At 52.2% G+C, this 26488-nt stretch overlaps 2 protein-coding genes across 30 annotated transcripts in view; one reads left to right on the forward strand and one right to left on the reverse strand.

Moving 5' to 3' along the window:
- FNBP1 (formin binding protein 1) overlaps nt 1-13213 on the forward strand; it is a 144310-nt gene extending 131097 nt beyond the window's left edge. For 10 of the 21 annotated variants that reach the window (XM_060411671.1, XM_027966290.2, XM_027966294.2 and 7 more), the window contains 4 exons: nt 1099-1231; nt 3536-3657; nt 3975-4114; nt 6258-9586. In XM_060411671.1, coding sequence (XP_060267654.1) covers nt 1099-1231; nt 3536-3657; nt 3975-4114; nt 6258-6436 — 574 coding nt within the window. In that variant the 3' untranslated portion in view covers nt 6437-9586. Of the gene's footprint in view, nt 1-1098; nt 1232-3535; nt 3658-3974; nt 4115-6257; nt 9587-10262 lie in introns of those variants that run through there. The other 11 variants (XM_027966291.2, XM_027966295.2, XM_027966296.2 and 8 more) reach the window with 3 other exon arrangements.
- Nucleotides 13214-18352: 5139 nt separating this feature from the next.
- USP20 (ubiquitin specific peptidase 20) overlaps nt 18353-26488 on the reverse strand; it is a 46531-nt gene continuing 38395 nt past the window's right edge. For 5 of the 9 annotated variants that reach the window (XM_042245536.1, XM_042245537.1, XM_042245534.1 and 2 more), the window contains 8 exons: nt 23913-24082; nt 23751-23832; nt 22924-22986; nt 22650-22758; nt 21706-21808; nt 20545-20616; nt 19852-20028; nt 18353-19700 (listed from right to left, as the gene is read on the reverse strand). In XM_042245536.1, coding sequence (XP_042101470.1) covers nt 19868-20028; nt 20545-20616; nt 21706-21808; nt 22650-22758; nt 22924-22986; nt 23751-23832; nt 23913-24082 — 760 coding nt within the window. In that variant the 3' untranslated portion in view covers nt 18353-19700; nt 19852-19867. The other 4 variants (XM_027966305.2, XM_027966303.2, XM_042245539.1 and 1 more) reach the window with 3 other exon arrangements.

Below are 26488 nucleotides of genomic sequence, written 5' to 3' on the forward strand. Positions count from 1 at the left end.
AATGGGAGATAATGGCTTTAAACACCTCTTTTGAGAAGTTTTACTGAGAAATAGGGCAGTAGTTGGAGGTATAGGTCGTGGAGTAAAGAGACGACTTGCGAACCTGTGGGCGACCACACAGTTGGGCCCCCGTCTCTTGCGTCTGCTGCAGTGGCAGATAGATTCTTTACCACTGCCCTACCTAGGGACGCCATATACTTGTTGAGCATCTGTTGTGAGCCAGGTATGGTCTGGCTACTGGGGGGTGTGTTATGTTAGCAAAAGGGCTTGAGCCCAGAGAGCTTCTCAGAGCGCTGCTGTTCTAGAAGAAAGAGATAGACAATAAGCAATAAGCATAATAACAAGATATATAATGTTGGGAAGTGGAAATAAAAGAAAGCAGAGTGATGGGACTTCCCCAGTGGTTCAGTGGTTTAAGACTCTGAGCTTCCAATGTTGGGACCCAGGTTCAATCCGTGGTCAAGTCAGCAAGATCAAACCAGTCAATCCTAAAGGAAATCAACCCTGAATGTTCATTGGAAGGACTGATGCTACAGCTGAAGCTCCAATGCCTTGCCACCTGATATGAAGAACCGACTCATTGGAAAAGACCCTGATGCTGGGAAAGATTGAGGGCAAAAGGAGAAGGGGGCGGCAGAGAATGAAATAGTTTGATATCATCACTGACTTGATGGACATGAGTCTGAGCAAACTCTGGGAGATGGTGAAGGACTGGGAAGCTTGGCACGCTGCAGTCCATGAGGTTGCAAAGAGTCAGACACCCCTTAGGGAATGAACAACGAGAGAAATAAGATCCCACATGCCGCACAGCATGGCCTCTGTGTGTGTGTGTGTGTGTGTGTGTGTGTGTGTGTGTGAAGACATAGAAATTCTCTTCCACTTATTTCTATATTTTGGTTAAACTATTTCCTGTGACTCACAATGCACTTGGTGTCATTGGTCTTGTGTTGGGTGATTAGTGTAGAGTTTCTTTTGCTGAAGTTCAGTAAAGTTGTCCACCCCACTGCCCAGTCCCCCACCTGGCAGGGAGTCAGTTCATTTGCTCTAAATCTAACAGCAGCATTAACTTGGCCATGTTCTGCCCCTTCTCTTTTTCAGAGATGCCATCACAAAAATGAAAGATGTCTACCTAAAGAATCCACAAATGGGAGACCCCACCAGTTTGGATCACAAATTAGCAGAAGTCAGCCAAAATATAGAGAAGCTGAGACTAGAGACCCAGAAATTTGAGGTAGGAAAAAGCTGTTGTGGAAAAGCTTTGTTGGGGGAAAATAAAAAGAAAAGAAACAGAAGTAGGTGTGGGGTCACGGGACGCATGAGGTTGTAGAGCGCCAGCATTTCTTTCCCTGTGAGGGATGCAGCTGGAAAAGTCAGGTGTTTCACGAGTTATGAGGAAAGGAAAAAGACACTGTCATGCATTTGGTGTTCTGCTTTTCAGCGTATCCTGTTTTAATGGTGTCCCTTAAAGGGGACACTGTTTAAGGTTATAGTTATATACGGGTGTTTTTGTTTTGTTTTTTCATTTAAGTGTTTCACTTAAATTCACTCAAGTTGTTTTGTTTCACCGTGTGTTGACAGTGGGTATAATCGGGAGTATACAGTTGTCCATCATCTCAGTGAATCAAAAAGACAATTTTAAGAAGGCTGTTAATATTTGTAATTGTCTTGCAGGGTCTTTGTCTGGCTTTGGTATCAGTGTAAACATTTTCAAAATATATTCCGGATGCGAATTCCTTTTCATATCTATGATTTGCAGATATTTTTTCCATTCTATGGATTGCTTTCTACTCTCTTCAAGATGTCCTCTGAAGCACAAAAGTTGTGGTTTTTTTTGTTTTGTTTTTTTTTTTTTGATCATGCCTCACATCTTTCAAGATCTTGGTTCCCTGACCAGGGATTGAACCCGGGCCCCAGCTGTTAAAGCACCAAGTGCTAACCACTGGACTGCCAGGGAACTCCCAAACCATTTTAATTTTGATGAAATCAATTTACCAAAAATTTTTTTCTCTTTATCACTTGTGCTTTTGGTGGCATAACTAAGTAACCAGCACCTAATCCAAGATCATAAACCTTTATGCTTATGTTTTCTTCTAAATGTTGTAGTTTTCCCTTTTATGTTTAAGTGTTTGGTTCGTTTTGAGTTAATTTTTGTACGTGATTAGAAGTACAGGTCCGGATTCATTCTTTTTTAGTTGTCCCAGCACCATTTGTCAAAAAGACCTTTTCTCTCCTTGAACTGTCTCGGCTGTTCAAGACAGCTTGTAACTCGCTGTTACAAGCCAATTAATCATAAATACAAGGGTTTATTTCTGGGTTGTGGGGGGAAACCATTGAAATATGTTATTGTTGTTTCAAAGGACCTATTATCAAAAGATGGAAACCAGCAGGAAACACACATGAGACTCGAAGAAGAAACACACATAATGAATCTTTTAAGCTGTGAACAAAAGGCTTCTCCCCCGACCCCTAAAATGGAAAGACTAGAAAAATAGTAACTGATCATTCTGATCAAAATAGATTATTTCTAGCCATGAAAAGCCAAATATGACTTTTTTCCATTCTTTCTAGAATCTGTCAGTAAGTTATTACTGGTTGAGATTTTAGAACCCAGAAATGTCCTTTTCTGGTCATTTGAATTGCCATTTTTACACTATTTCAAAGATTGCTGAAGAAAAGTTGATCTACTTTGATTTCCTGTGTACAAGGTTTCTTCACTATTAAAAAAAAAAAAACCATTACACTCCTAAGGGCAAAAAAAAAAAAAAAGGGAAGTGTGGCTTTTAAACTAAGTCACTGCTGAAGTGTGGCAGGACCCTCGTGGTTCCCAGGGTGACGTCATGGTCACGGAACTTTTGGAACCAGGGGAAACCAGATGCGACTTATCAGATGTCATACAGCTGCTTAAAAAGCCCGAAAGTTGTAGGAACTTTGCTGGTGGTCCAGTGGCGGGGATTCCAATGCAGGGATGCAGACATGGGTTCAATCTGTGGTCTGGGAACTAAGATCTCATATTGTTGTTGTTGTTTAGCCGCTCAGTCGTGTCTGACTCTTTTGCGACCCCGTGGACCATAGCCCACCGGGCTCCTCTGTCCATAGGGTTTCCCAGGCAGGAATACTGGAGTGGGCTGCCATGCTCTCCTCCAGGGGTTCTTCCCCACCCAGGGACTGAACCCGTGTCTCCTGCATTGGCAGGCGGATTCTTTACCGCTGAGCTACGAGGGAAGCCCTAAGACCCCACCTGCCGCGCAATAAATAAATGAATGAAAGCCCGAGAGTTTAAGCCAGGCTGGTGTCCTTCTGCCACTTTATGAGCAGCGGTTAAATGGAAGTCTGTGCTTGTACATCGCCAGCTTTGCCTTCAAGTATGTTTATACAGTCAGGGCCAACAGACTGGAGGCTCCTCTCCCCCGCCACATGGTCCTTCTCCAGTCGGCTTCAGCGACCAACCAGAAGCCCAGGTTGGGGGCCTGAACCTCTGCTTGGTCAGGCCCTCAGCTGAGCTCAGACCAGAGTCTTTCCTGATTTCTCTTTGCAGGCCTGGCTGGCCGAGGTCGAAGGCCGACTCCCAGCCCGCAGCGACCAGGCCCGTCGGCAGAGCGGGATGTACGAGGCGCAGAACGCCCCCTCGGTCAACAACTGCGCGCAGGATCGGGAAAGGTACAGTATCTGGACAGCGCCTGTTTGGGGTTTTTGGTTCTCTTTTTTTTTTTGGCTTTGTATTTACTGCCCGATTCTGGAATCAGAGATGCTCACAAGGTCCTTGTTAGGTCCCACGTGTCTTTGATGCCTGGCCTGTGGTTTTTTCCACGTTACAGTTGTCTGATGCCCCGTGGATGGTGCTGGAGCCTGCAGGGTGAGGGGCGGTCCCTGGTTACAACACTCCGGAGTTGCAAGCACTTGGCTCTCGCAGGGGCTGCATTTGAGCCCTCACTGGGGTCAGTTGCTATAGTTGCTGTGTGTTTTGCTTTCTTGAGCAGCCCCGATGGCAGTTACACGGAGGAGCAGAGTCAGGAGAGTGAGGTCAAGGTGCTGGCCACAGACTTTGACGACGAGTTTGACGACGAGGAGCCCCTTCCTGCCATAGGGACATGCAAAGCCCTCTACACGTTTGAAGGTAACACCGACTGTCTGCATCCCTCTTCTCTTTCTGTGGTCAGACTTTCTTTTGAAGCCTTCAGAACCTTCCTTTCAGGAAGAGGCTTCAAAAGAACCTTCCTTCAGAACCTTCCTCTCTTCCTCTTTCATTCTGCTCATAGTATCTGTGATTCTGATTTCTTTCTGGTTGAGGGCTGTGTATTTTGCCTTTGGGTCCAGACTGTTGACCAACTTTCGGTGAGCTTAATCGCAGCAGGTAGTATGGAATGATTATTTCATCCACGCCTTCAGTACTTACGGAGCTCCTGTCTTGCAAAGACCCCTGAAAGCGTGGGAGGCAGGTGGTGTGGTCTGGCATCCGCCCTGGGAGGAAATAAAGCAGACGCACATAGAGGAGGGTTCAGCAGAAGAGAGGGACGGAGTGATGGGGGGTCCACACGAGGCTATGACCCCTTCCCTGGGGGGATTTGTTTATTTTTATTTTCGGCTGTCTGGGTCTTCACAGCTGCTCACAGGCTTTCTCTAGTTGTGGCGAGCAGGGGCTCCTCTCGTTTTGGTGCAAGGGCTTCTCATTGTGGGGGCTTCTCTTGCGGGGCACTGGTTCTAGAGGGCACGAGCTTCAGTAGTTGCAGCTCTTGGGCTCTAGGGCACAGGCTCAATAGTTGTGGCTCACAAGCTTAGCCCCTCTGTGCCATGTGGAATCTTCCCGGACTGGGGATTGAACCCACGTCCCCTGCGTTGGCAGGTGGATTCTTATCCACTGAACTCACCACGCTGCAGGGTGTCAGAGGCACGGGCATTGCCAAGCATGGAGCAGGAAAAGCATGGGGTTTGTGTGCCTGGAGCTCAGGTGTCTTAGGAATAATAGTGGGATATAAGACGAGGAGGGGCTGGGGCCAGTGTGGGGGGTGGGTAAGAGAAACACTTGGCTCTTATCTGACAAACATCAGGCCCTCCAGAAAGTATCTGAGCATGTTGTTGACACAAGCAGAGCTGTACCGTAGACATTTATTCCCATATGTGTGCTCTCAGTTAGAAGACAGGGCAAATGCTTAGGAAGCCTAACCTCGAGGTTCCCAAACTGATGAGCCTTGAAACAGCGTCCTGCAGGATGCTGGCAAGGATGCTGTGAAAGAAGGAATCGGAGCTCAGATCGTTTTCAGAAACCCTGGGATAAATGAACTGCTTTGCTGTAAGACTTTTTTTTTTTCATCCTTGCCTCTTTGATTTGCAGGATCTGAGTTCTCCGATCAGCGCTCAAACCCATGCCCCCTGCAGTGGAAGGGCAGAGCCCTACCCACTGGACTGCCAGGAAATTTCCTTGACCGTAGGACTTTTAGAGCCTTTGATAAACTAAACATTCATTGTGACAAAACAAAGGAGAGAAGCCCGAGGTTCCGTGCTCCCAGTGTAACTTCCAGTCCACACCATCTCTCTCCCCCTGCGTCCACAGTTACCACTATTAACAGCCCCCTAAGCAGTCTGCCTCTCAGGACACTGCTTGGGTGGTGGTGACTAGTCTTTTGAAATTATCTTAGTGAATGGTACTGGGGGCCTTGATTAGGAGGCAGATGGATGCAGAGACGCTGCAGCCAATAAAACGCTCAGATGCGTGGCTGATTGGAAGTTGGAAACGAAGCAGGGAGGAACTCACAGCTGATCCCTGAAGCTGCGTTCCTGGGACGATGGAGATGTCCGCTGAAATGGGAAAGTGGGAGGAGGATCTAGTTTGGGAGGCAAAACAGTGAGTCCAGGTTCACCCGAATTGTGTCCCAGGTGCCCAGGCACCATCAGGGTGGAAATGGGCTTCAGAGAGAAGGCATGGTGGCACCTAAGCCTCAGCTAAGAACCAGAACGGGGGAAAGAAAAGTGGGGTGCTGTGTAAAGAGGTGTCGTTGATGCCAAAGGAGCACCTTCAGGGGAGGGTAGAGAAGAGGACCTAAGATTTCCTCTGGGGAGATACCTCCTGTTCTGGGAGGCGGGAGAGAGACGGCTCCCGTGAGGAATTAGAGAAGGGTCCTAGGGATGCAGGGTGAGGGCCTGGCAGCTTCTGGACGGGAGGAGAGCGTCCGTCTTTTCTCCAGTTGTACTGCAAGACTCGCCGTCTGCTCCAAAGCCAGATTTGGCAAGAAACCTAAGCTACTCTGACTTTGCTTTTTCAGGTCAGAATGAAGGAACCATTTCAGTAGTTGAAGGAGAGACGCTGTACGTGATAGAGGAAGACAAGGGCGATGGGTGGACCCGAATTCGGAGAAATGAAGATGAAGAGGGTTATGTTCCCACTTCCTACGTCGAAGTCTATTTGGACAAAAATGCCAAAGGTGCTAAGACTTATATTTAATACAACTTAAAAAAATACACACACACACACAAAACTTTAGAATTGGAGTTGTTTCTCCCCACAATCATGACTCTTACAGGCAGTTCTTCGAAAGACTGGATGGGGAGCATCACGGTGCGTGTTTCTTTTAGGCACAAGGTGGATGTTTAGGCATCTTAGGCCTGAATTTCCTGGGCTGGTTTTGATGATGATTCGGTGTCACTTGCTCATGACATTTTCCGTGGAAAGCTGCCAACTGCCAATTTACAACGGTGTCCTTTGAAATCTGATAAACATTTCTTCTTGGGGCAGCGACTGTAGATAACCAAAAAGTTGCCTTCTAGCTTCTGATTCGTATTTCTGACTCTAAAAGTCCATGCACGTCCTAGGAGTGCAGAAGACTTCAGCTCTCGTTAATAACTAGTGTCTGCCAGAAAGTGGACCGCCTTAGAATGTTACAGTGTGTAACTTCATAAACTGAACTGCGCTAGTTTGTTAAGTTTTACAGTCATTCATTTTGGAGGAAGTCATCAATAAAGAATAGCGTAAGTAAAGAATGATGTTGGTACCGAAAGTGTGTATATTTCCTTAAACATGTGTAAGAGCATTGTTAGAGCACCGTGTTATCTGGTTATGTCAATATGATCCTAGACAACCAATTGAATCATGGAAAACGTTGGTCTTTCGACCAGTTGGTTTTCACACATGACTACTGATCTTTCTTTTGCCAGTTGACAGAGTTGATCAGATGTGCTAGAGCTGTTTAGATAAATTATGTAAAAACAACTCTCTTCATTCTGTTCTGTTGGGGGTTTTTTGTGCCCAGGTGGTGCTGTGAATAGACCCTTGTAAGCAAAACACAGACGCCAGCACATCACTTTTTACAGTTCTTTTGGTTTGTGTTTTAATCATTGGCATTGTTAAGCCCCAAAGTGTCTATTTACTGAAAATCATTTTAGAACTTATAGATCCTTTTATATAATAACCATCAAGTGGTTAATTATATAATAAAATGTTTCACCATCTTAAAGGAATCTGGGTCACATGGGGATTTGCATTTTTAAATTGGCAGGCTAGGTAGTGAAACTGGGGACATGCCCAATGATTGTGCTTATGTCTAGAATCTTCCCTGAGCTCACAGAGAACCAGCTAAAAATGAGTCAGAGTAAAGGTATGGGATTGAGATTCTCTTTTTCTTTGGCTTTGAAAATTATTTATTCATGTCCTTCCTACTTTAAAATAGGAAATCAGCTCCTTGCTTCTACTCTATGGAGTCCTTTTAGAAGGTCGGGTCAATTTAAAGCTGATTTTTAAATTGACAGCAATGCATTACGGGGTCTAGGACCTGGCAGGAATTATGGGTGCCTGTGACAGATTCTAGCAGAAAGTTCTGCATTTCCCAAGGGTCTCTCCATTATTCTTGCCTGGAGAGGAACCCGGTGACTACGGACCATGGGGTCACAGAGTTGGACACGACTGGGCAGCTAACATTTGAGGCCCACCAAAATAAAATGTAGTAACCTTTACTTAATGACTGCCTGATTTTTAAAACAGTTTTAATTTTTAAATAATCACAGGTTGTCAGGAAGTTGCAAAGATAGTAGAGAGATCCCCTTTATCCAGCTTTCCCAAGCGGTTACATCTGACATAATTATGATCCAGTATCAAAAACAGGAAACCGACACTGGCCAGCCCGATTTTTTTTTTTTTTTAGTATAATTTTGTCATTTAAATTTCTTTTGCATTATTATACCTTTGCTGCCATAGTATCGATAAAACCACCTATCCTGACCCCAGATCTCTCAGGAGAATCATTTCAGCACTTCCTTTTAACTACCACAGCAAGGAAAATCAGTTGGCCCTTAACCCATGGGGATTTCATGAACAGTAGGTGGTCACAGCCTTGGGCATGTAACCAAGTGAATACCTAAGACATTAAAACCCAGGATGAACTCATTTCCAGACTGTGAAGTATTGGAGAAAACAAACTAGACACTGAAAAAAAGTCTTAAAATGAGGCAAGGCAACATTAGGCTTTTTAAAGCTTGATTTGAAAAGTATGGCATGCCATGAAGTCGGTTGATTTTTGATTTGTTTGTTTCTTTTGCTTTTATTCCCCTCCTCTTTAGAGCTGTGCAAATCTAATTCAGGAAATAGCTCAACTGTCTTTTGGATATGGGTGGGGCGATTTGGGCATATAAATTATGATCATTATTTTAGCTGGTATGCCTCCGTACTTTCAACCAGATGAATCTGTGTCTTAGTGACTCAACAGCAGAAGATATTTTTTAGTTTCAGTTCCATCTAAGTCGGTGTGCAAAGGATTAGCAGAAGTCTTGAAACAATTCCCAGAGAGTTGGGAGCTTCCATTCCCACCCCCAAAGCACACTTAGTGTTCTTCTAACAGTTACTCTGTCAAAAGTAGCAAAGTCTCACCTTGTGTATAAAGTTTTCTCCTTTTATGCAGAGATACACTTAGAAGCTAATAATGGATGTAGACTCTTTCCTTTCCCTACCTTGTTCATAAGTCTGTTCAGCCTGCCCCACAAACACTGCCCTCCCTCTAAGCCCAGCCCAGCCGGGTGGGGCTGCTGCTTTCTGACGCCTGCGACTCAAGAGGAGTTGTCAGTAACGCCGGTGCACTTTCGTATGTGTGTGTGGCGTCTGCCAAGTGACTATTTAATAACTGCCAAAATAGTTAGACTAGAGGAAGTTCCATGGGCCAACTGAATTGTGACTGTCCTCTTTTATGATTTAGTTTAGTTTTGTTGTTTTAATTGCTCTCTATGAAATATGCCCATAACTGCCCCCTCCCCAATCTATTTGTATATACTGCAATAGAAAAACTAAAAGGATTACTTGAATTCGTTGTTTTAACGTTTTACTCTTTTATTTGTTTGTTTTATTGGTGATTCTGCTGCCTAATGACCTTTTTGTTTTTGTAACCGCTGGGGGAGCCAGAAGGACGGTTACTCTGGTAGCTAGGTCCCCTGCCGGCTGATCCGCACTTGAGTTTATTGTAGACACTTGGGTTCTGAGTAAGTTTTGTTTGAATATGGCCAACATGACTGTTTCCTCTCTCTTCCTTATCCTCCAAGAAAAAAATCTGTGTGGCACCTTGTAGCTGTACCCTCGTATCTGCCTCTCTAATAAACGTTATATTTTTTCTCAGTGTTGTGTATTTTAAATGATTTTTCACCTCTCCGAGAAATTCTGTGTAATCCAAGCATTTAACCCTCTCGTCTTCAATAATGGGGAGTTTTCTAGCCAAATGCTTTTTTTTTAAAAAAAGAAAAATTCTGCCCTTTCCCCCTTGTGAAATGATGGCACCTTCTCTGTTGCTCACCCTGTGTGTGCCTATGGGCTTCGGGAGTCTGTCTCTCGTTTCTCTTCTGTCCCCCAGATGAAGAACTTTCACTGTTTATTACCAAGCAATGGGTTTTCCTTTTCACCAAAGATGTTGCATTTTACTGCCAAGGGACCAAGAGTGTCGGTCACAGAGAGAACTGGGTCCTTGGACTCCTCACATCTTTCTGGGAAGCTGGTTTCTTTCTTTGTCTCAGAGCTCGATTGACGGGAAAGATGAGCTGGGGGCATGCGGCAGTGCACCGTCTTCCGGGTGCTTTCTCTTACCCCTGAAGGAAAGACTAGCTGCTCTGACTGCAGATAAAACCGTGAAAGTTCCTTATCTCAGACGAGCCCTGTGGTAACCAAGTGCTCTAAAAATGCCCCCTCCCCTCGCCCTGTCCAGGGCGGTGCAGTCTGCCTGAGAAGTGGAGTGCCCGCCCCTGACCTGTCAGCCCTCCACTCTAACTGCCTTTTCCTTTCTCTGTCTTTTGTATTGTAGATTGCTAAAGGTGGTTCCAGGAGCCAGAGCCTCGGGGAGCCTTCCCAGGAGAAACCCTTCGGTCTGCTTGTCTCCACAGGCCTGAGCGCCCACGAACGCCCTGGGCCTGGGCTGCTATGTGGCCCTGGGCCCCTCGGCCTGAAGCTGACATCCATCCCCACCTGCAGCTGCTCGCTTTCTTCTTTTCTTTCCTTTTTACAGCATGTTAAAAGGCCCCTGGCCCAGTCTGGCCGCCTCTTGGCAGGGGGCGGGCCGCCCCTGCCCCGCGACCTCAGTCCACCTGGCGCAACCCGGCCCGGCCACGATTCACACTGTGCCTTTCCGTGAAAACTTTGCCACTGGTCTCCTGGCGAGACGAACCGAATCTGGGCGAGGAGGGTCAGGCCTGCGCCCGGTGGACTGGGTGCCCAAAAGCCACTGATGTGTCCCTTACGTTAGAAAATACTCATCTTTCCCCAAGTCCATTGTGTATTCGGTGGTCCTCTCCTGACTATGGGCCCTCACCAGGTACTAAACAATCGGCCCTTGAAATGTTTCACGGCCTGAGTGTCCGTGGTAGACACACACACACACGTTTTTGTCTGTGGTCCTGTCTTCAGTGGCCTAGAAAAGTCCACACCAGAAGTCAAATTCCAGCTCTTGGGCCAGTCCCGCTGTCATGCCTCTGTCCCCTCCCTTTTCATGGGGTCAAGGAAGGTCCCAGCCCACCTTCTCCCCGTTGGCCACCCATCAATAAGGACCGCCGGTCGCGAATGAGCGTCTCGCCTCTGCATTAGCTCATTGGCCAAAGGAAGACTCTCCCCTTTCTGTGAATTCCAAGGGCCGCACCTTAGGACTCCAGTGCCGTCATCACCAAAGCCCCTGTGCTTCTCGTGGTCCGCCAAGTGACCCTGTGGCTGCAGCTTCCACATTTTAGCGTGTGCTCTCCAGGCCACGCAGAGTTAATCGAGTTTGTCTTCTGAGCTGAATCTCCTTCCTCTCGTGGATCTTTGAAGAAGACACGAGGTCCCGTACCCAGTGGGCCGCTCACACCTTAGAGCACTGTAGCTTCTCTACTTAACCTGGTGCAGAAACAGTCAAGAGAAATCTTGGACTGTGGGTTTCTGTGAACAAGGATCCCATCAGAAGCCCCAGGGTGCCATCAGGCATCTTCCCTGTTCAGCTTTTGGTGACTAGACGGTCACCTTGAGCCTCCTCGCAGCTTTGCCACACTTTCGAGTCTAAGACAAGGAAATCTGGCAGGAGCGGAAGGGACCGGTACAGAGAGGACAGGTCCCGAGGGTTGGGCCTTGGTTCAGGGGTAGGAAAATGGTCCCTCTCAGCAAACCAGGGTTGACCGCACACCAGCCTCAAAGCTGCTCAGTCAACCTTTGGTGACAGGAAACCACGAGGGAACAAAGGCCAAGTGTGAGCGGGGGGAAGAGGAAGTGGCTTCAGGTTGGAGCAGGCGTTGGGCCCCTCTCACCCCTTCCGCCCCAGAGGGAGCCTCTGCAGCTGTGGGCGTCTGGGGGCCCCTCTGTTAACTCAGGGGGCGGCCCCATTGTCCCAGGCTCCTCAGTCTTGCGAGAAGACTGTCTTGGCAGATGATGGCGAAGCCAGGATGCCAAAGGACAGGAAGAGTCTGGGCTTCACCCGCGTCCCTGCAAACCAGCAGGCGCGTGGTTCCTCCGTGCAGCCCCAGCAGCCCCACATAGGGTTGGTCCATCAGGCGTCTCCAGGAACTTCTGAATTTCACCAAGTCAAGCTGCCCACTCTCCACTCCACAAGGATGCTATTTTTTTTTTTTTTTTTAAGAAAAAAAAAATTGGATTCTAGAGCCTCGGGAATGCATGTGCTTTGCGTCTTTCGTATTAGGGGTCAGGGTAGATTAACTTCTTCCGATTTAGGGGGAAAGGTATACGCTGCAGTACTTTGTTCTTTTAAATGTCTGTTTAACCTGATATGGACTATGCTGGTGTCCTCTGTATCCCCTGTGCCTTTCTTTTTCTCTGTACCACCTGCGTCCAAAAAAGAATGGAGAAGAAGTGCTTTTCAATGTTCACCTCGGTGTTTGCTTTTCTGCTAGTCTGTGTGGCTACGGGGAAAGGGGAGCGCTGTACCAGCTGGGGCTTAGTCAAGGAAATAAGTTATTATAGGCTAGTTGAGATTTATCATTTACTCTGGGAATCCTACTGTGAAATCGTCTATATATTATTATGAGCAGTTCACATAGAGTAGAAACGTGGACTCTGCCATGTGCTTTCTCAGCCTTCCCTCATATCCACTGACCATCATTTCTCCACCGATGCTAGAATATTGTTATGCCGTAAGAATGACTCATTTTTAAAGAACGTACTCTGAAAATAACTTAAAAACAGAAAGTGAGGAACTTGTCGTTTACCCAGTTTTTCCTTTGCTGGATAGGAAAGAATAAAAAGGCATGGTAAGCTGGGATGGGATTTTCCTTTGGGCTTTTATCATGAACACCCTGAAGCTTTGGGGTGCGAGGAGTCTGTCTCTCCAGCGGTTAGTACAGAGGCTTCAGTCCTTTTTGGTAACATCTGTAATTGCTGGGGAAAAGTTTACTGAACATGAAAAGGTTATGTGGATGCTAAGTATTTTTCCAGAAAAGTCAATTTCATACTTCCTAATGGCTCTGCCTCCTGTGCTTATATCATCAAAAGAAAAAAAAAAAAAAACTTTAAAAAGTGATCCAGAATTCTATTTTAACCTGGTGTCCAGCACCTTTAAACTTCTTGGTTTATCAGTGTGTGTTGCACTAATTCTAAACTTTGGAGGCGTTTCAGTGTTGTAACGGCCCACTGCCACTGTAAAGGTTCTGGAATTGCCCATTTGTCTCTAGAGATGGAATTAAACCAAATAAAGTGCTTCCATTGGAAGGCTTATATTGACCTTGTAACTATATGTTAATCCTCTAAATGTTAAATAAAAGTGTAACTTCTGGCACAGTATCACGGGACTGCTTTGTTGCACAAAGAGGTGACCCCAGTCTTGGAAGCAATCAGAGTCCCCTGGGCTGGAGGCTGAGCTCCGATCAGGTCATTGATTTACGGTGTAAACTGGACATAAGTCCTGGCGCCATCTGCCTGGAGAGGGGCTTCAGACCCAGCCAGCTCGAAATTCCACCCTGGCCCACCGGGGAAAGCTGTCAGAGACCTTGGTGATGCAGGATTCAGGTTGACTCAGTGCAGGGTTCTGGGGAAGCTCCTTCAGTCTGGGACATTTTTCATGCGTGCAAATTTGGCTAGCAGCTGCGCTGGGATTTCGAGGACCCTACCTTCTGTGGGGGGCTGGAGGGAGCTGTGAAATTGCAGCAGGGTTGCATTTCATTCGTGGTCTGGTGTCACGAGTGCTCAAGCCCACCCTCTTCTTGGCAGCTTGGCTGGAATAATCACTGGCTTATGTGAAGCTGAGGACAGCCTGCCGCCTTTAAGGGCGAGGGCCTTGTGCCTGTGCTGGCCGGCCCTTTCCATACCCAGCGCTGACAGTCTCACCCCGGGTTTTGTGAAGGGGAGTCTGGTTCATGCCCAGACCTCTTTGTTTCTTAAGGCTCTTTAGAGCCAAGGTAGGAAAACAGTTGGTGAGGGAGTGAAATATTAAGTGAGCAGGGCGCCCTAGCTAATGCCAAGTGCCACTCACTTGCTGAGGGGGTGGGAGGGGAGGCCACCAATGAGACGCCAGGCCTCACTGTGGCCTCGGCTCCTCCTACGGACATTGCCAAGTTCTCAGCAAAGCCTGATGTCTTCTCTGCTGGGGAGGATGGTGTCAGAGAGCCAAGGCAGGGTTCTCGGGCAAGAGACGGGGTGGTCAAGGGAACAAGGCGGCCTATGACTGTCCTGCCGAGGCAGGTCCAGGTTGTCAGTAAAGGGCTAGTATGGGAAGAATGTTGCCAGTACGTTCTTTCTGAGCTTTTCTCATATTTGGGGAATAGTCTCTAACAGTCTGTAAGAGGCAGAATGTCTCCACCTGTCTCACTTAGAACCGCCCTCTCCACCCCGCCCCCCCCCCCACACCACCCCCACCGGCCGGCCGGACCGGCGAGCACCGAGGAGCTGGGAGCTGGGTCAGCCTGGGGCGCGTGTCGCCACCTCTCTGGCCTCCGGTTCCGGGGTAGTGGGGTGAGGACAGGAGGCCGGCAAGAAAGCACTCGGTCGACGCCACAGCTACAGCTTAGATGTCAGTTCTGACCGGGAGCTCACTCCCGTCTCCGTGATGGTGTTATTCTGATTCTTGGGCAGAATTCAGGGCTGGGAGCTCTGTGACCTCACCCCGCTCGCAGGTCTGAAACACTGAACCGTCCAGCTCGGCCCATCTTTATACAGCTACTTGGTTCAAGTATTTGGGGAAGTGACACTTGAACCTTCTGCGACCCACCTCCCGCCCCTGCGGGGTCGGAAACCAGGGGCGGTGACGCAGTAGGAGCGGCGGACCGTTGGTTTCCTGGTGCGCTCCCGAAGGCAGCCTCGGTAGCGCAGAAAGTCCTGACTCAGACTCGTCGGTCAGGCTCCTCCGGTGGGTCCGGGAATCGCAGCATCCGCCCCGGCCAGGCCCCGCCCCGCTCCGTCTCTCCCCGCCCCCTGCGGCCGGCCCCGCCCCCGCCCGCCGATGCGCAGAGGCGCCCGCGCGACCCCTAGTGGCAGAGAAGCCTGCCTGCGAGGAGGGAAGGACGAGGGTCCCCAGGAGGGCGACCAGACCGGAAATGGGAGTGGGCAGAGGCAGGGGTGGGTGGTTCCAGGATGCCCTCCGTTTTAAAATTAAAGCGAAAGAGATCTCTGGATTGTGCGATCCACAGGACAGCAAAAAAAATGGGATGGTGCAGGTGTGAGTGAGGGAAGGAGCAGGAGGCCCGGATGGTGACCAACAGCAGGCCCAGCCGCCACGTGGGGATTAACGTCTCCTTGAGTCCTGGGCAGTAAGGAAGTCCAGACCCTGGCGCTGCCCACCTGGCCTACAGAGGGCCTCTCCTTCTCCTCTCTGGCTTCTGCTGGACTTTTCTGAGAAGGGGAGGCATAAGCCTTGTTGCAGCACCCTTTGAGACCCAGGATTAAAGTGCAAAGGCTGCAGAATGGCACTCAGCAGCCTCTTTGTGTCACGAGTCATTTCGCCACAGCTGCTCATGTTCAGACCTAACACTGTCTCTGTCCAGATGGTAGAACAAGTGGTGCTTACTTAAATGACCTCCCATGAGCTGGAGATGGGAGCAGAAACAGAACCGCCCCCACGTGGCTTTGTCCTCAGAGCCTGGGGGCCAAAAGCTGCAGGAGGACACGGGGATTTCATTTTCCTCTGTCGGCCCCGAAAGCAAAGGGGGTGGGGAGGATCCCCTGGGTGCTGCGGCATTCTGCCCCAGGAGCCTCATGACCTGCACGTGTGTACATCCTCCCACCATGCCAGGCCAAGAGCCCTGCCTGCGGTGCCGACTCTCCTGTCAGCCCTCATCTGGGCTGCATGCTGGTGTCTGGTCCAAAGACGGCCTGGAGGCTGCATCGGAACATACACATCCTGGGGGCAGCCTTCCTGGACACGCTTTGTCTAAAATGGGGATGGCTCTCTCTAAGAGCTTTTCCCAAAGACATTGATTCCTTCTGCGTCCTGTGCCTTTGCTATAACCAACAAGCCTCTCAACCGTGGACAGATACCGGTGTCATAGGGAAGAGAGCCAGACGGAGGAACAGTTCTGAAACACCACTTCCTTCCCCGAGGCTCTCAGGGACTCAAAGTGTGGTTGGGCAAGACTTGCAGGACAATTTACTATTCGCATGGAATTCCAACTAGCATAAAGGTAAGGAAACTACACTTTGGGGATAGCTGCACCTTACCAGTGGAGAAGGCGATGGCAGCCCACTCCAGTACTCTTGCCTGGAAAATCCCATGGACAGAGGAGCCTGGTAAGCTGCAGTCCATGGGGTCGCTAAGAGCGAGTTCAGTCACTTTTCACTTTCATGCACTGGTGAAGGAAATGGCAACCCACTCCAGTGTTCTTGCCTGGAGAATCCCAGGGAGCCTGGTGGGCTGCCATCTATGGGGTCGCACAGAGTTGCACTCAACTGAAGTGACTTAGCAGCAGCAGCAGCAGCAGCGCCTTACCAATGTATTTTCTGATGAAGCTTTGTGAACAGAAGCACAGACAGGTGGAAAGGCCTGCAGACACAGGTAGCAGTTGGTCTACAGACTTCCCGGTCTGCCAGGTGGCTTTTGACTCTAAAAGGCGCTGCTAGAGCAAGGCCTGGGCCAGCCTGGAGGGAGGAGCAGGACCACAGGATGCCACGTGGGAGACAGAAGATGGAGGTGACTTCCTCTGCCGCCCAGTGCTGCCCGTCTCCACTCGTCTGTGAACCAAGTTCACCAACCACACACTCCTGGGCTGCCTTCATACTCTGTCTCAGTGTGGCCCAGCCTGTTATCTTAAGGGACAACACAGAGGAAACATCTGAAGGCCAACTGGTACCTGTATCCTCCTGTGTGTGTGATAAGTCGCTTCAGTCGTATCCAACTCTTTGTGACCCTTTAGACCATCGCTCACCAGGCTCCCCTGTCCATGGGATTCTCCAGGTAAGAATACTGCAGTGGGTTTCCATGCCCTCCTCCAGGGGATCTTCTGGACCCAGGGATCGAACCCACCTCTCTAACATCTTCTGCACTGGCAGGCAGGTTCTTTACCTCTAGTGGCACCTGGGAAGCCCCACCCTCCTGTGGTACCTACAACAAATGAATGTCTCCAAGCCTCCAGATGACTCAACCCTCCAGACAAAACTTTCCCATTCCCAGCTTCCACGTTAAACAGGAAAAGCCAGTCACCCTATCTGTACCGTGAGATTCCCCCATTCAAATGTGAGCAAAGCTAAAATGAGGCTCAGACACATACATACACGCACACACACACAGCATGCACGTGGTGAAAGCATAAAGAAAAGTGAGGCCAACCATAACGAAGGCTGAGCGCCGGAGAACTGATGCTTTTGAACTGTGGTGTTGGAGAAGACTCTTGAGAGTCCCCTGGACTGCAAGGAGAGCCAACCAGTCCATCCTAAAGGAAATCAGTCCTGAATAGTCATTGGAAGGACTGATGCTGAAGCTGAAGCTCCAATACTTTGACCACCTGATGCGAAGAACTGACTCATTGGAAAAGACTCTGATGCTGGGAAAGATTGAGGGCAGGAGGAGAAGGGGACGACAGAGGATGAGATGGTTGGATGGCACCACTGACTCAGTGGACATGAATTTGAGTAAACTCCGGGAGTTGGTGATGGACCGGGAGGCCTGGCATGCTGCAGTCCATGGGGTTGAAAAGAGTCAGAGATGACTGAGCCACTGAACTGAACTGGAGGCCAAAGAAAATGCAGGGAAAGAGCTTCGGCTGGGGTGGGTGGGGGTGATCCGGAGGTTCTGGAGGGGCTTCAGTGAGACTGTAAGAGTCTTTCCTGGGGGCAGGTATCTGTTGCCTGTTTTATCACTCTGTTGAAGATGTTTCTGCAGATGTGCGTCTGATGGGATTTTCACAAGTAAATGTTTCAAGTCATACATAAAATCTCAAGCTCTTCTCTCCCCTCCAAACCCCCAAAGCATAAACAAAACGAACCCAAACCGCAGAGGCTGTAAAACACTAGCGTCACTTAAGCGTCAGGGAGCCCCGGGTGCCAGACACGAGCAACCACAATGCGGTGACAGAGGGGCCAAGGTCAGCCGCTGGGGAGGAGACAGTACCCCCGCCCCAGGCTTTGCAGCCCTCGAAGGGTCCAGCAAGAACCCCTGCTTCTCAACTGCTCCGAGGAGTCCGTGGGGCAGAGAGGAGAGGTCTGTGGGCGGTGGGGGCCTCAAGCCCCGACCACAACCGGCCCCCCTTCTCTGGGGCTGGGGTGGGTCCCAGGAAAGGAAGGACAGAGGCCAACGTGGGCTGAAAGTGGAGCGGTCTCCTCTTCCTCTCTTGCAGCCTCTTGGGGAGCCATGCAGAGCCCCCCACCACGTCTGGTCACTTGTCACGTTCATCACGGTGGCTCCACGGCCCTCCCCCATAGCAGCCAGGTTCCCTCGCCTCCTCCCCACCCAGGAACAGAATTAAGTGCGGCAGATGCAGAGATGCGGGCACGGACTGTGGGGCACGGCACGTGTTTACTGGGACGCTCTGAGCTCACACTAGATGCAGACGTGGGGTGAGTACAACCTGCACAGTGGAGTCCACGTCACAAGATGGGGCAGCGGGCGGCTGCCAGGACCTGCAGGGCGGGGTGGCTGCTGGTGGCGGCACCAGCTTCCCAAGGGCTGCGGCAAGTGTCCAGAGATTCCAGCAGTGGCCTGTTCTTTGATCTCGGCTGCCTCAGTGGGGAAGGAACCAGATCCGGGTGCAACGAGATCACAGAAGTGAGCAACACACTGTGAGAGCTTCAGGGGCTCTGCCAGAGCCGCCGGCCGCCAAGTTCCACAGGCATCTCTTCTACGGAGACTGAAGGGCACAGCAGCTGGGGGGCTTTGGTCCCAGGACCCCTTCCCTGCCTCTCATTCACTCTGGCCCCGAGGAGGTGGGCCTCTCCACCCGGCTCTTTCGTCCAGGGACTTCTGTGTCACCTTGCTGTGCGCAGGGGTCCCAGCACCCCAGCAGTGGCCTCGCTCAGCATCTACAAGACACCCTTCTGGGACCCACCCATGTGAGCTGGTCCAGGCACTCCCCTCCCCGGGCCAGGGGCTCTGCATGGCTCAGTGTTGGGGAGAAACGTCAGCGCCCCCCCTGCGGAAGCTGCATTAACAGCAGACACAGGAACATGAGGGATTCCTGCTGCACCACCTGGGTCCCTGGCAGGGGCAAGTGACCAGCGATGCCCGGGGCAGGGCAAGGCAGGGTGAGAGGGGACCAGCTGCCTCCGGAAACTGTCCCCCCAGACAGAATGCCAAGCCCGCCCTCGGGTCCCAACTGCCAATGGGTCCAGAGTTGTTAAGTCTGCAGGAGAAACACTGCGAGCAGGATTCTGGAGACTTCTATGATGACCGACCAGGTGCGGAGCGAAGGGGGGGCCTCGGCAGGAACTGGCGCAGGGACCCGCAGGGGCGGCATCCTCAGGGCTGGTGCACGGCACCCTGCTCAGGGCTCTGACCCACAGTTGGACCAGGCACCGGTGGGCAACACCTGGGGAGCAGCAGCCCCTCCGCGACCCCCCATCCCGCGGCTGCGGCCCCCAACTTGAGGGCTCCAGGGACCATGGCTGGGCCCGAGCCAGCGAGAGGGCAGGTTCGGTGACGATGACGACACGACGGCAGGGACCCGAGTTAACGTCGCAGAGCCGTGGTCGTTTAAACAAGCCTGAAGGGGATGTATTTCCGAGCTGCGGCGTTACTCACTGTGAACCAAAATAACTCGTCTCCCTCTTTACACATCTGGGTTTCCAGAGCGGCCAGCCTCTCTTCTGGGGACACACCCTCTATGGGGCGGAGGGCAAAGGCGGGGGCCTGTGGGGACAGCTGGGTCATCCCTCGAGAAGGTCCTTCTTCTGAGCAGCCTCAGGGTTGGGGTGCAGGGGTGGGGGGGTTGTGTGCGCAGGGCACTCCCCAGCGCTCAAGGGACACGGGAGGGTCTCTGCCCAGGGAAGAGGCGACTCACAGACTGGCCCACCAAGTCACAAGGCCCGGGTCTCGGCTTCGATCTTCTGCTCGCCATGCAAGCTCTCCGAGTCCGGGAGCTGAGCCACGCTCTGGCGGATGGCAATCTCGGGGCCGCCGCCATAGAGGTTGTTCAGGTACACCCAGGTCTCCTCGGAGATCTGCCCATAGTCAGCTCCTGCAGGGTATGAGGGGCTGCCGCTCAGGCTGGGCTCGCCCTTGCTGAAGCCACCACCTTGGCAGTATGGGGGCTCTGAGGGGGCGCTCTGGGAGCGCCAGGCCCCAAGGAGGCAGGGCGGGGGAGGACAATCATGGGCTCCTGTGCCAAGCCGTAAATGGGAATCTTGGGGTTTTCCAGGGGCAAGTCCATCCTCTGAGGACCCCCAGAGGGCACATCTGTGGTCGCAGCCCCTCGTTTCCTGGGGTGGGGGTCATGCAAAAAGGACAGACAGGTGAGGCGGCAGAGCAGGGAGAGGGCATGGGTAGGGAACAGAGGGGCTGGGGAACCCACCCAGAGGCTAAGCACCTCGACCACTCTGCGCAAGGCCCAGGCCTGGACTTGGATGGATGTCGCAGCCTGATCAAGGGGGCTCCTGGGAGGACCTGGAACCCAGGAGGTGACAAGAGGGGGCTCCCAGGAGCCAGGAGGGGAGCCTGGCCGGCAGGAGGAGGCAGGGGCAGGGCTAAGCCTCACCCTGCTTCAGCTGGATGTGGCCGCTTCCTTTGACCTGTGCGATCCTGCTGTTGTCAATGGGCCCCGGGGGCTCTGGAACAGACACAGCTCGGGTTCAGGACCTCTGGGCCTCTGCAGCAGTGGACAGAAACCCAGTGCCCAGCCACTGGCAGCCTCCAGCCCTCAGCAGATGAGAGCCGCTCTCCAGGTGTGAGGTCACACCTGTGATCCTGGGGAGGCGGTGCTGGGCCCCAGGAGTCAGGGTCAAAGTCTTACGGGGTGAAGTACTCAGGGCTCCAAAGGCTCATCGACATGAGTCTAAAGGCTGGAGGCACTCATGGTGTCCCCGGACCTGGCAGAGGGGAATCCTGAGGATGCCAGCCCCAGTTTCAGACCCTAGCTTGGGGCAAGGGCAGTGGGGGGAAGGTGGACGTCCAGGGTCAGCTGGACCCTGCTCTCATCTGACAGCCTGGCCCGAGATGGGGCTGCGACTCTGGAGCCGGGTTCCTGATCAATCGAAGCCGCTGTGGGCGGGGAGGGGGGTGTGTGGATGGCAGTGAGACCCGCCTCCTTTCCCCACGTCCTGTCCAGCGCTTGTGCTCGAAAGGGTGAAATGAACATCTCGTGTTCAGAGGCTCCTGGCTCTGCTGACCCCGCTGGGCTCCAAACCCTGGTCTGGGAGCCGAGTGTGGAACTCAAGGGGTGAGGAGAGAGCCGCGTGCAGGTGAGTGAGCCCGGGCTCTCAGTGAATGCTCTGCTGTCTCCACATCTGTGAGTGGAGAATAACAGTGTCCAAGTCCTAAGAGTCTGAAGCCATCTAACAACTAACATCTATTTAGGGCCACGGAGTCCCCAGGGGAAAGGGTCTGGCAGGAGGAAGGGCAGTCACCCCGCTCACCATGGGGCAGAGGGGCAGGAACAGGACGGGCAGCATGAGACAGCTCCTGTCCTACTGCAACCAGAAGGCCCGGCCGGGACGGGGACCCAATCCCAGCATGGGGCGGGGAGAGCACCCGTGCTCCATGCAGAGGGTGAGCACTGGAAAGGCTGGTGCCAAAAACCTGCTGGGCGGGCTCAGATCCGGGCACCCCGGCCCACGCCTCCTGGGACACTCCAGGAGGTGGGCGGGCCCCGAGTCCCTGCCAGCACGGGGAGCGGCCGGCCCGGGGCCCCCTGACTCACCGTTGTCCTTGCCCTTGACAAAGGCCTCCCACTCTCGGAACCACTGCATGCTGATACAGTAGATGACGCTGGGCGCCTCCTCGGCCTGGAATGCCTTGTTCAGCTGGGCGGGGCGGGGCCGAGGGGAGGGTCAGCGCGAACATCCAACCCCCCTCGGGCCCCACCCTGGACTCTTAGGAAACACCGGACACCCAGAGAAAGTTTCGAACTGCCAGACAAGTTCAAGAAAAGAACCCTCTCCCCCATGCTCCCACCACTCCAGTGCCTGCTGCTAACACCTGGGTGAGCCTCTTGTTAATGACTTCGTAAAAACCAGTTGAGATCGCACGGCAGATGCTGTTCCCCCCACAATGAACAGAACCTGGTCCCCTGCCCACTCTCTAACTAGCCTGACATGTTATTTTTTAACAGTGATGATGCCTGGTGTCTAACGTCCAACCCTGGACTGACGAAGGATGGAGGCACCCTGGGCCCCATCCCTGCGAGCAGCACTAGGGGTCTCGGTTCTCACACACCCCTGTGGCCCCCGCAGGAGTCTTTTTCTCCCAAACAGGATCATACTGGGTCCCATCTTGCAACTTGGTGTTTTCATTCAATGCACCCTTCTGTTGTCAGTTCACAGAGTCCAGTGGTTCCCCTGGGGAACACCTGCCCACGTCTGGAGGTAATTTTTGCTGTCACTAGCATCAAGTGGGCAGAGGTCGGGATGTTGCTAAACATCCTACCACCAGCCCAATAAAGAACCATCCAGCCCCAATGGGCAGCACCTATCCCTTTAAACAGCTGCGTGGAGTCCCCTGAGCGGAGGCACCTGAGCTTACTAAACCTGACTCTTCCCTCCGGTGAACCCCTTCACCATCTGGCCTGGCCCCTGGCCCTCTGGTCTCCTACAGAACGAAGCTCCCACCTGAGCCTGCCTGCACTGGGCTCCCCGCCCCACGCACCTTGATGAAGGTGTCGATCTCCACCCGCCTGCGCTTGGCCAGAGCCTCGATCTCCACCTGGCAGATGGAGCACACGTACAGATGGTTCACGGCGGGGCCGCCCCCAAACCTGCACCCGGGTGGGTGGGAGAGAGAGACACGCACGAGTCCTTAGGGGAGGGCCCTGCTGGGGGAGGCAGCAGAACCTGCCAGAAAGTGAGGCCTCCTAGTGCCGCCCTGGCCCGGCCCTCGGGCTCCCTGGGTACCCTGCGCACGGCCTGTTGGCTCAGCTCACCTTCTCCACTTGACTGGCGGGGCTGCCCGCGCACCTGAGCGCCTGCAGCATCCAGAAGAGCACCTGCCCCAGGGCAGGGGCGTCACAAATACGTGCTTCGTGGTCACGAGGACCGTTCAACACCCTGGCTTCCCGTCCTGGCCACTGGGCAGCGGCGGTGGCCGAAGCCTGCCTGACCTGACTCTGAGGACAACGTCGAAGGAAGGCTGCAGGTCCTTCTGCAGGGAGGTGGGCGGGGGGTGGTCTACACTGGGCCTGGGGAGGCTCTCGCGGGGTTCTAACCCATCCATCGGGGCACAGGCCACACCTGACCTGCCAGTGGGTGGGGCCAAGCCAGTCCAAGGAGTGGGAGCAGCTGGGACTCTCCAGCCTCTTCCTCCCCATCTATGTGATCACCCCGATGCCATGGCACAGCCCGCCTGCTGGGTGCAGAGTGACCCGAGTCTGGGCAGGGGCTCACCCCTCCATGAGAGATCCACAGGCTCTTGAGGGACTTGAACCTGGAGGGCCCCAGGCAGCAGGCGCTCATGGCCCCAAGTGAGGCATGGCATGGGGAGAGACATCTACCAGCCCGCCCTGCAGCCGGCAGCCCCACAACGGACTGCGAGGGGCCACACGCTCTCTCTAGCCAGGTTTCTGTGTCCTGTGACTGGGAGGGTCTGGCCGGATGCCCCAGGCAGACATGGCTGCAAGGGGGAGCCCCTCCCAAACTGCTTCTGTGCTGCTCCGCTTCCTGGGTGAGGGCAGGGTGGGGTCAAGGAGGCACCCCTCCCCGGGCCTCCTCTCCCGCCCAGCCTGGACAGAAGAGGACGCTGTGGGCGCCGTACCTGTTGTAGAGGTGCTCCCACACGTTCTGTGGCAGGATCACCACCAGGTCGTCGATGTAGTGATATTTGTTGGGCGGGATCCCTGAGGAGGAAGGTACATGGGGGAGCTGGACCTGCCAGCCCTCCCCTGCCCCGCCCCTGGCACAGAGAAGGCCGCCTCACCTCCATGGGAGCAGAGGAACGTGTGGTTGGTGATGGGCCCTGGCTCAGCGAAGGTGTTGAACTTGTTGAGCCATTCCCGGGACACATAGAACCGCAGCAGGCTGGGCTCCCGCATGGCGGCCAGGGACACCACCTGCTGCCGCTCACGCACAGCTTCCTCGCTGCTCTTCCTGGGGCAGGGTGGCACGGGGGAGGGTCAGGAGTGGGAGCCATGCGCCGTGCAGGAAGCCCCACATTTCAGGCCCCTTAGCACCCCTCCACATCTCAGCACCCTCCACATCTCAGCACCCCTCCCTATCCCAGCACCCCTCATCTCAGCACCCCTCCACATCTCAGCACCCTCCACATCTCAGCACCCTCCGCATCTCAGCACCCTCCGCATCTCAGCACCCTCCGCACCTCAGCACCCTCTGCATCTCAGCACCCCTCTGCATCTCAGCACCCTCCGCATCTCAGCACCCCTCCCTATCCCAGCACCCCTCATCTCAGCACCCTCCGCATCTCAGCACCCTCTGCATCTCAGCACCCCTCTGCATCTCAGCACCCTCCGCATCTCAGCACCCCTCCCTATCCCAGCACCCCTCATCTCAGCACCCTCCGCATCTCAGCACCCTCCGCACCTCAGCACCCTCTGCATCTCAGCACCCCTCTGCATCTCAGCACCCTCCGCATCTCAGCACCCCTCCCTATCCCAGCACCCCTCATCTCAGCACCCTCCGCATCTCAGCACCCTCTGCATCTCAGCACCCCTCTGCATCTCAGCACCCTCCATTATCTCAGCACCCTCCGCATCTCAGCACCTCTCCATACCTCAGGACCCTTCCGCATCTCAGCACCCTCCACATGTCAGCACCCTCTGCATCTCAGCACCCCTCATCTCAGCACCCCTCTGCATCTCAGTTCAGTTCAGTCGCTCAGTCGTGTCCAACTCTTTGCGACCCCATGAATCGCAGCACGCCAGGCCTGTCACCAACTCCCAGAGTTCACTCAGACTCGCGTCCATCGAGTCAGTGATGCCATCCAGTCATCTCATCCTCTGTCGTCCCCTTCTCCTCCTGCCCCAAATCCCTCCCAGCATCAGAGTCTTTTCCAATGAGTCAACTCTTCGCATCAGGTGGCCAAAGTACTGAAGTTTCAGCTTTAGCATCATTCCTTCCAAAGAAATCCCAGGGCTGATCTCATTCAGAATGGACTGGTTGAATCTCCTTGCAGTCCAAGGGACTCTCAAGAGTCTTCTCCAATACCACAGTTCAAAAGCATCAATTCTTCAAAAGCTTCTTCAAAGCTTCCAATGTTTCCCCATCTATTTCCCATGAAGTGATGGGAACAGATGCCATGATCTTCGTTTTCTGAAATGCTGAGCTTTAAGTCAACTCTTTCACTCTCGTGTTTCACTTTCATCAAGAGGCTTTTTAGTTCCTCTTCACTTTCTGCCATAAGGGTGGTGTCATCTGCATATCTGAGGTTATTGATATTTCTCCCAGCAGTCTTGATTCCAGCTTGTTTCTTCCAGTCCAGCGTTTCTCATGATGTACTCTGTATATAAGTTAAATAAGCAGGGTGACAATATACAGCCTTGACGTACTCCTTTTCCTATTTGAAATCAGTCTGTTGTTCCATGTCCAGTTCTAACTGTTGCTTCCTAACCTGCATACAGATTTCTCAAGAGGCAGGTCAGGTGGTCTGGAATTCCCATCTCTTGAAGAATTTTCCACAGTTTATTGTGATCCACACAGTCAAAGGCTTTGGCATAGTCAATAAAGCAGAAATCGATGTTTTTCTGGAACTTTCTTGCTTTTCCATGATCCAGAGGATGTTGGCAATTTGATCTCTGCTTCCTCTGCCTTTTCTAAAATGAGCTTGAACATCTGGAAGTTCACGGTTCACATATTGCTGAAGCCTGGCTTGGAGAATTTTGAGCATTACTTTACTAGCATATGAGATGAGTGCAATTGTGCGGTTGTTTGAGCATTCTTTGGCATTGCCTTTCTTTGGGATCGGAATGAAAACTGACCTTTTCCAGTCCTGTGGCCACTGCTGAGTTTTCCAAATTTGTGGCATATTGAGTGCAGCACTTTCACAGCATCATCTTTCAGGATTTGAAATAGCTCAACTGGAATTCTATCACCTCCAGTAGCTTTGTTCATAGTGATGCTTTCTAAGGCCCACTTGACTTCACATTCCAGGATGTCTGGCTCTAGATGAGTGATCATACCATCATGACTATCTGGGTCGTGAAGATCTCTTTTGTACAGTTCTTCTGTGTATTCTTGCCACCTCTTCTTAATATCTTCTGCTTCTGTTAGGTCCATACCATTTCTGTCCTTTATCAAGCCCATCTTTGCATGAAATGTTCCCTTGGTATCTCTAATTTTCTTGAAGAGATCTCTAGTCTTTCCCATTCTGTTGTTTTCCTCTATTTCTTTGCATTGATCGCTGAAGAAGGCTTTCTTATCTCTTCTTGCTATTCTTTGGAACTCTGCATTCAGATGCTTATATATTTCCTTTTCTCCTTTGCTTTTCGCCTCTCTTCTTTTCACAGCTATTTGTAAGGCCTCCCCAGACAGCCATTTTGC

This window comes from Ovis aries, chromosome 3 (assembly GCF_016772045.2).
Source record: "Ovis aries strain OAR_USU_Benz2616 breed Rambouillet chromosome 3, ARS-UI_Ramb_v3.0, whole genome shotgun sequence".
NCBI lineage: Eukaryota > Metazoa > Chordata > Mammalia > Artiodactyla > Bovidae > Ovis > Ovis aries.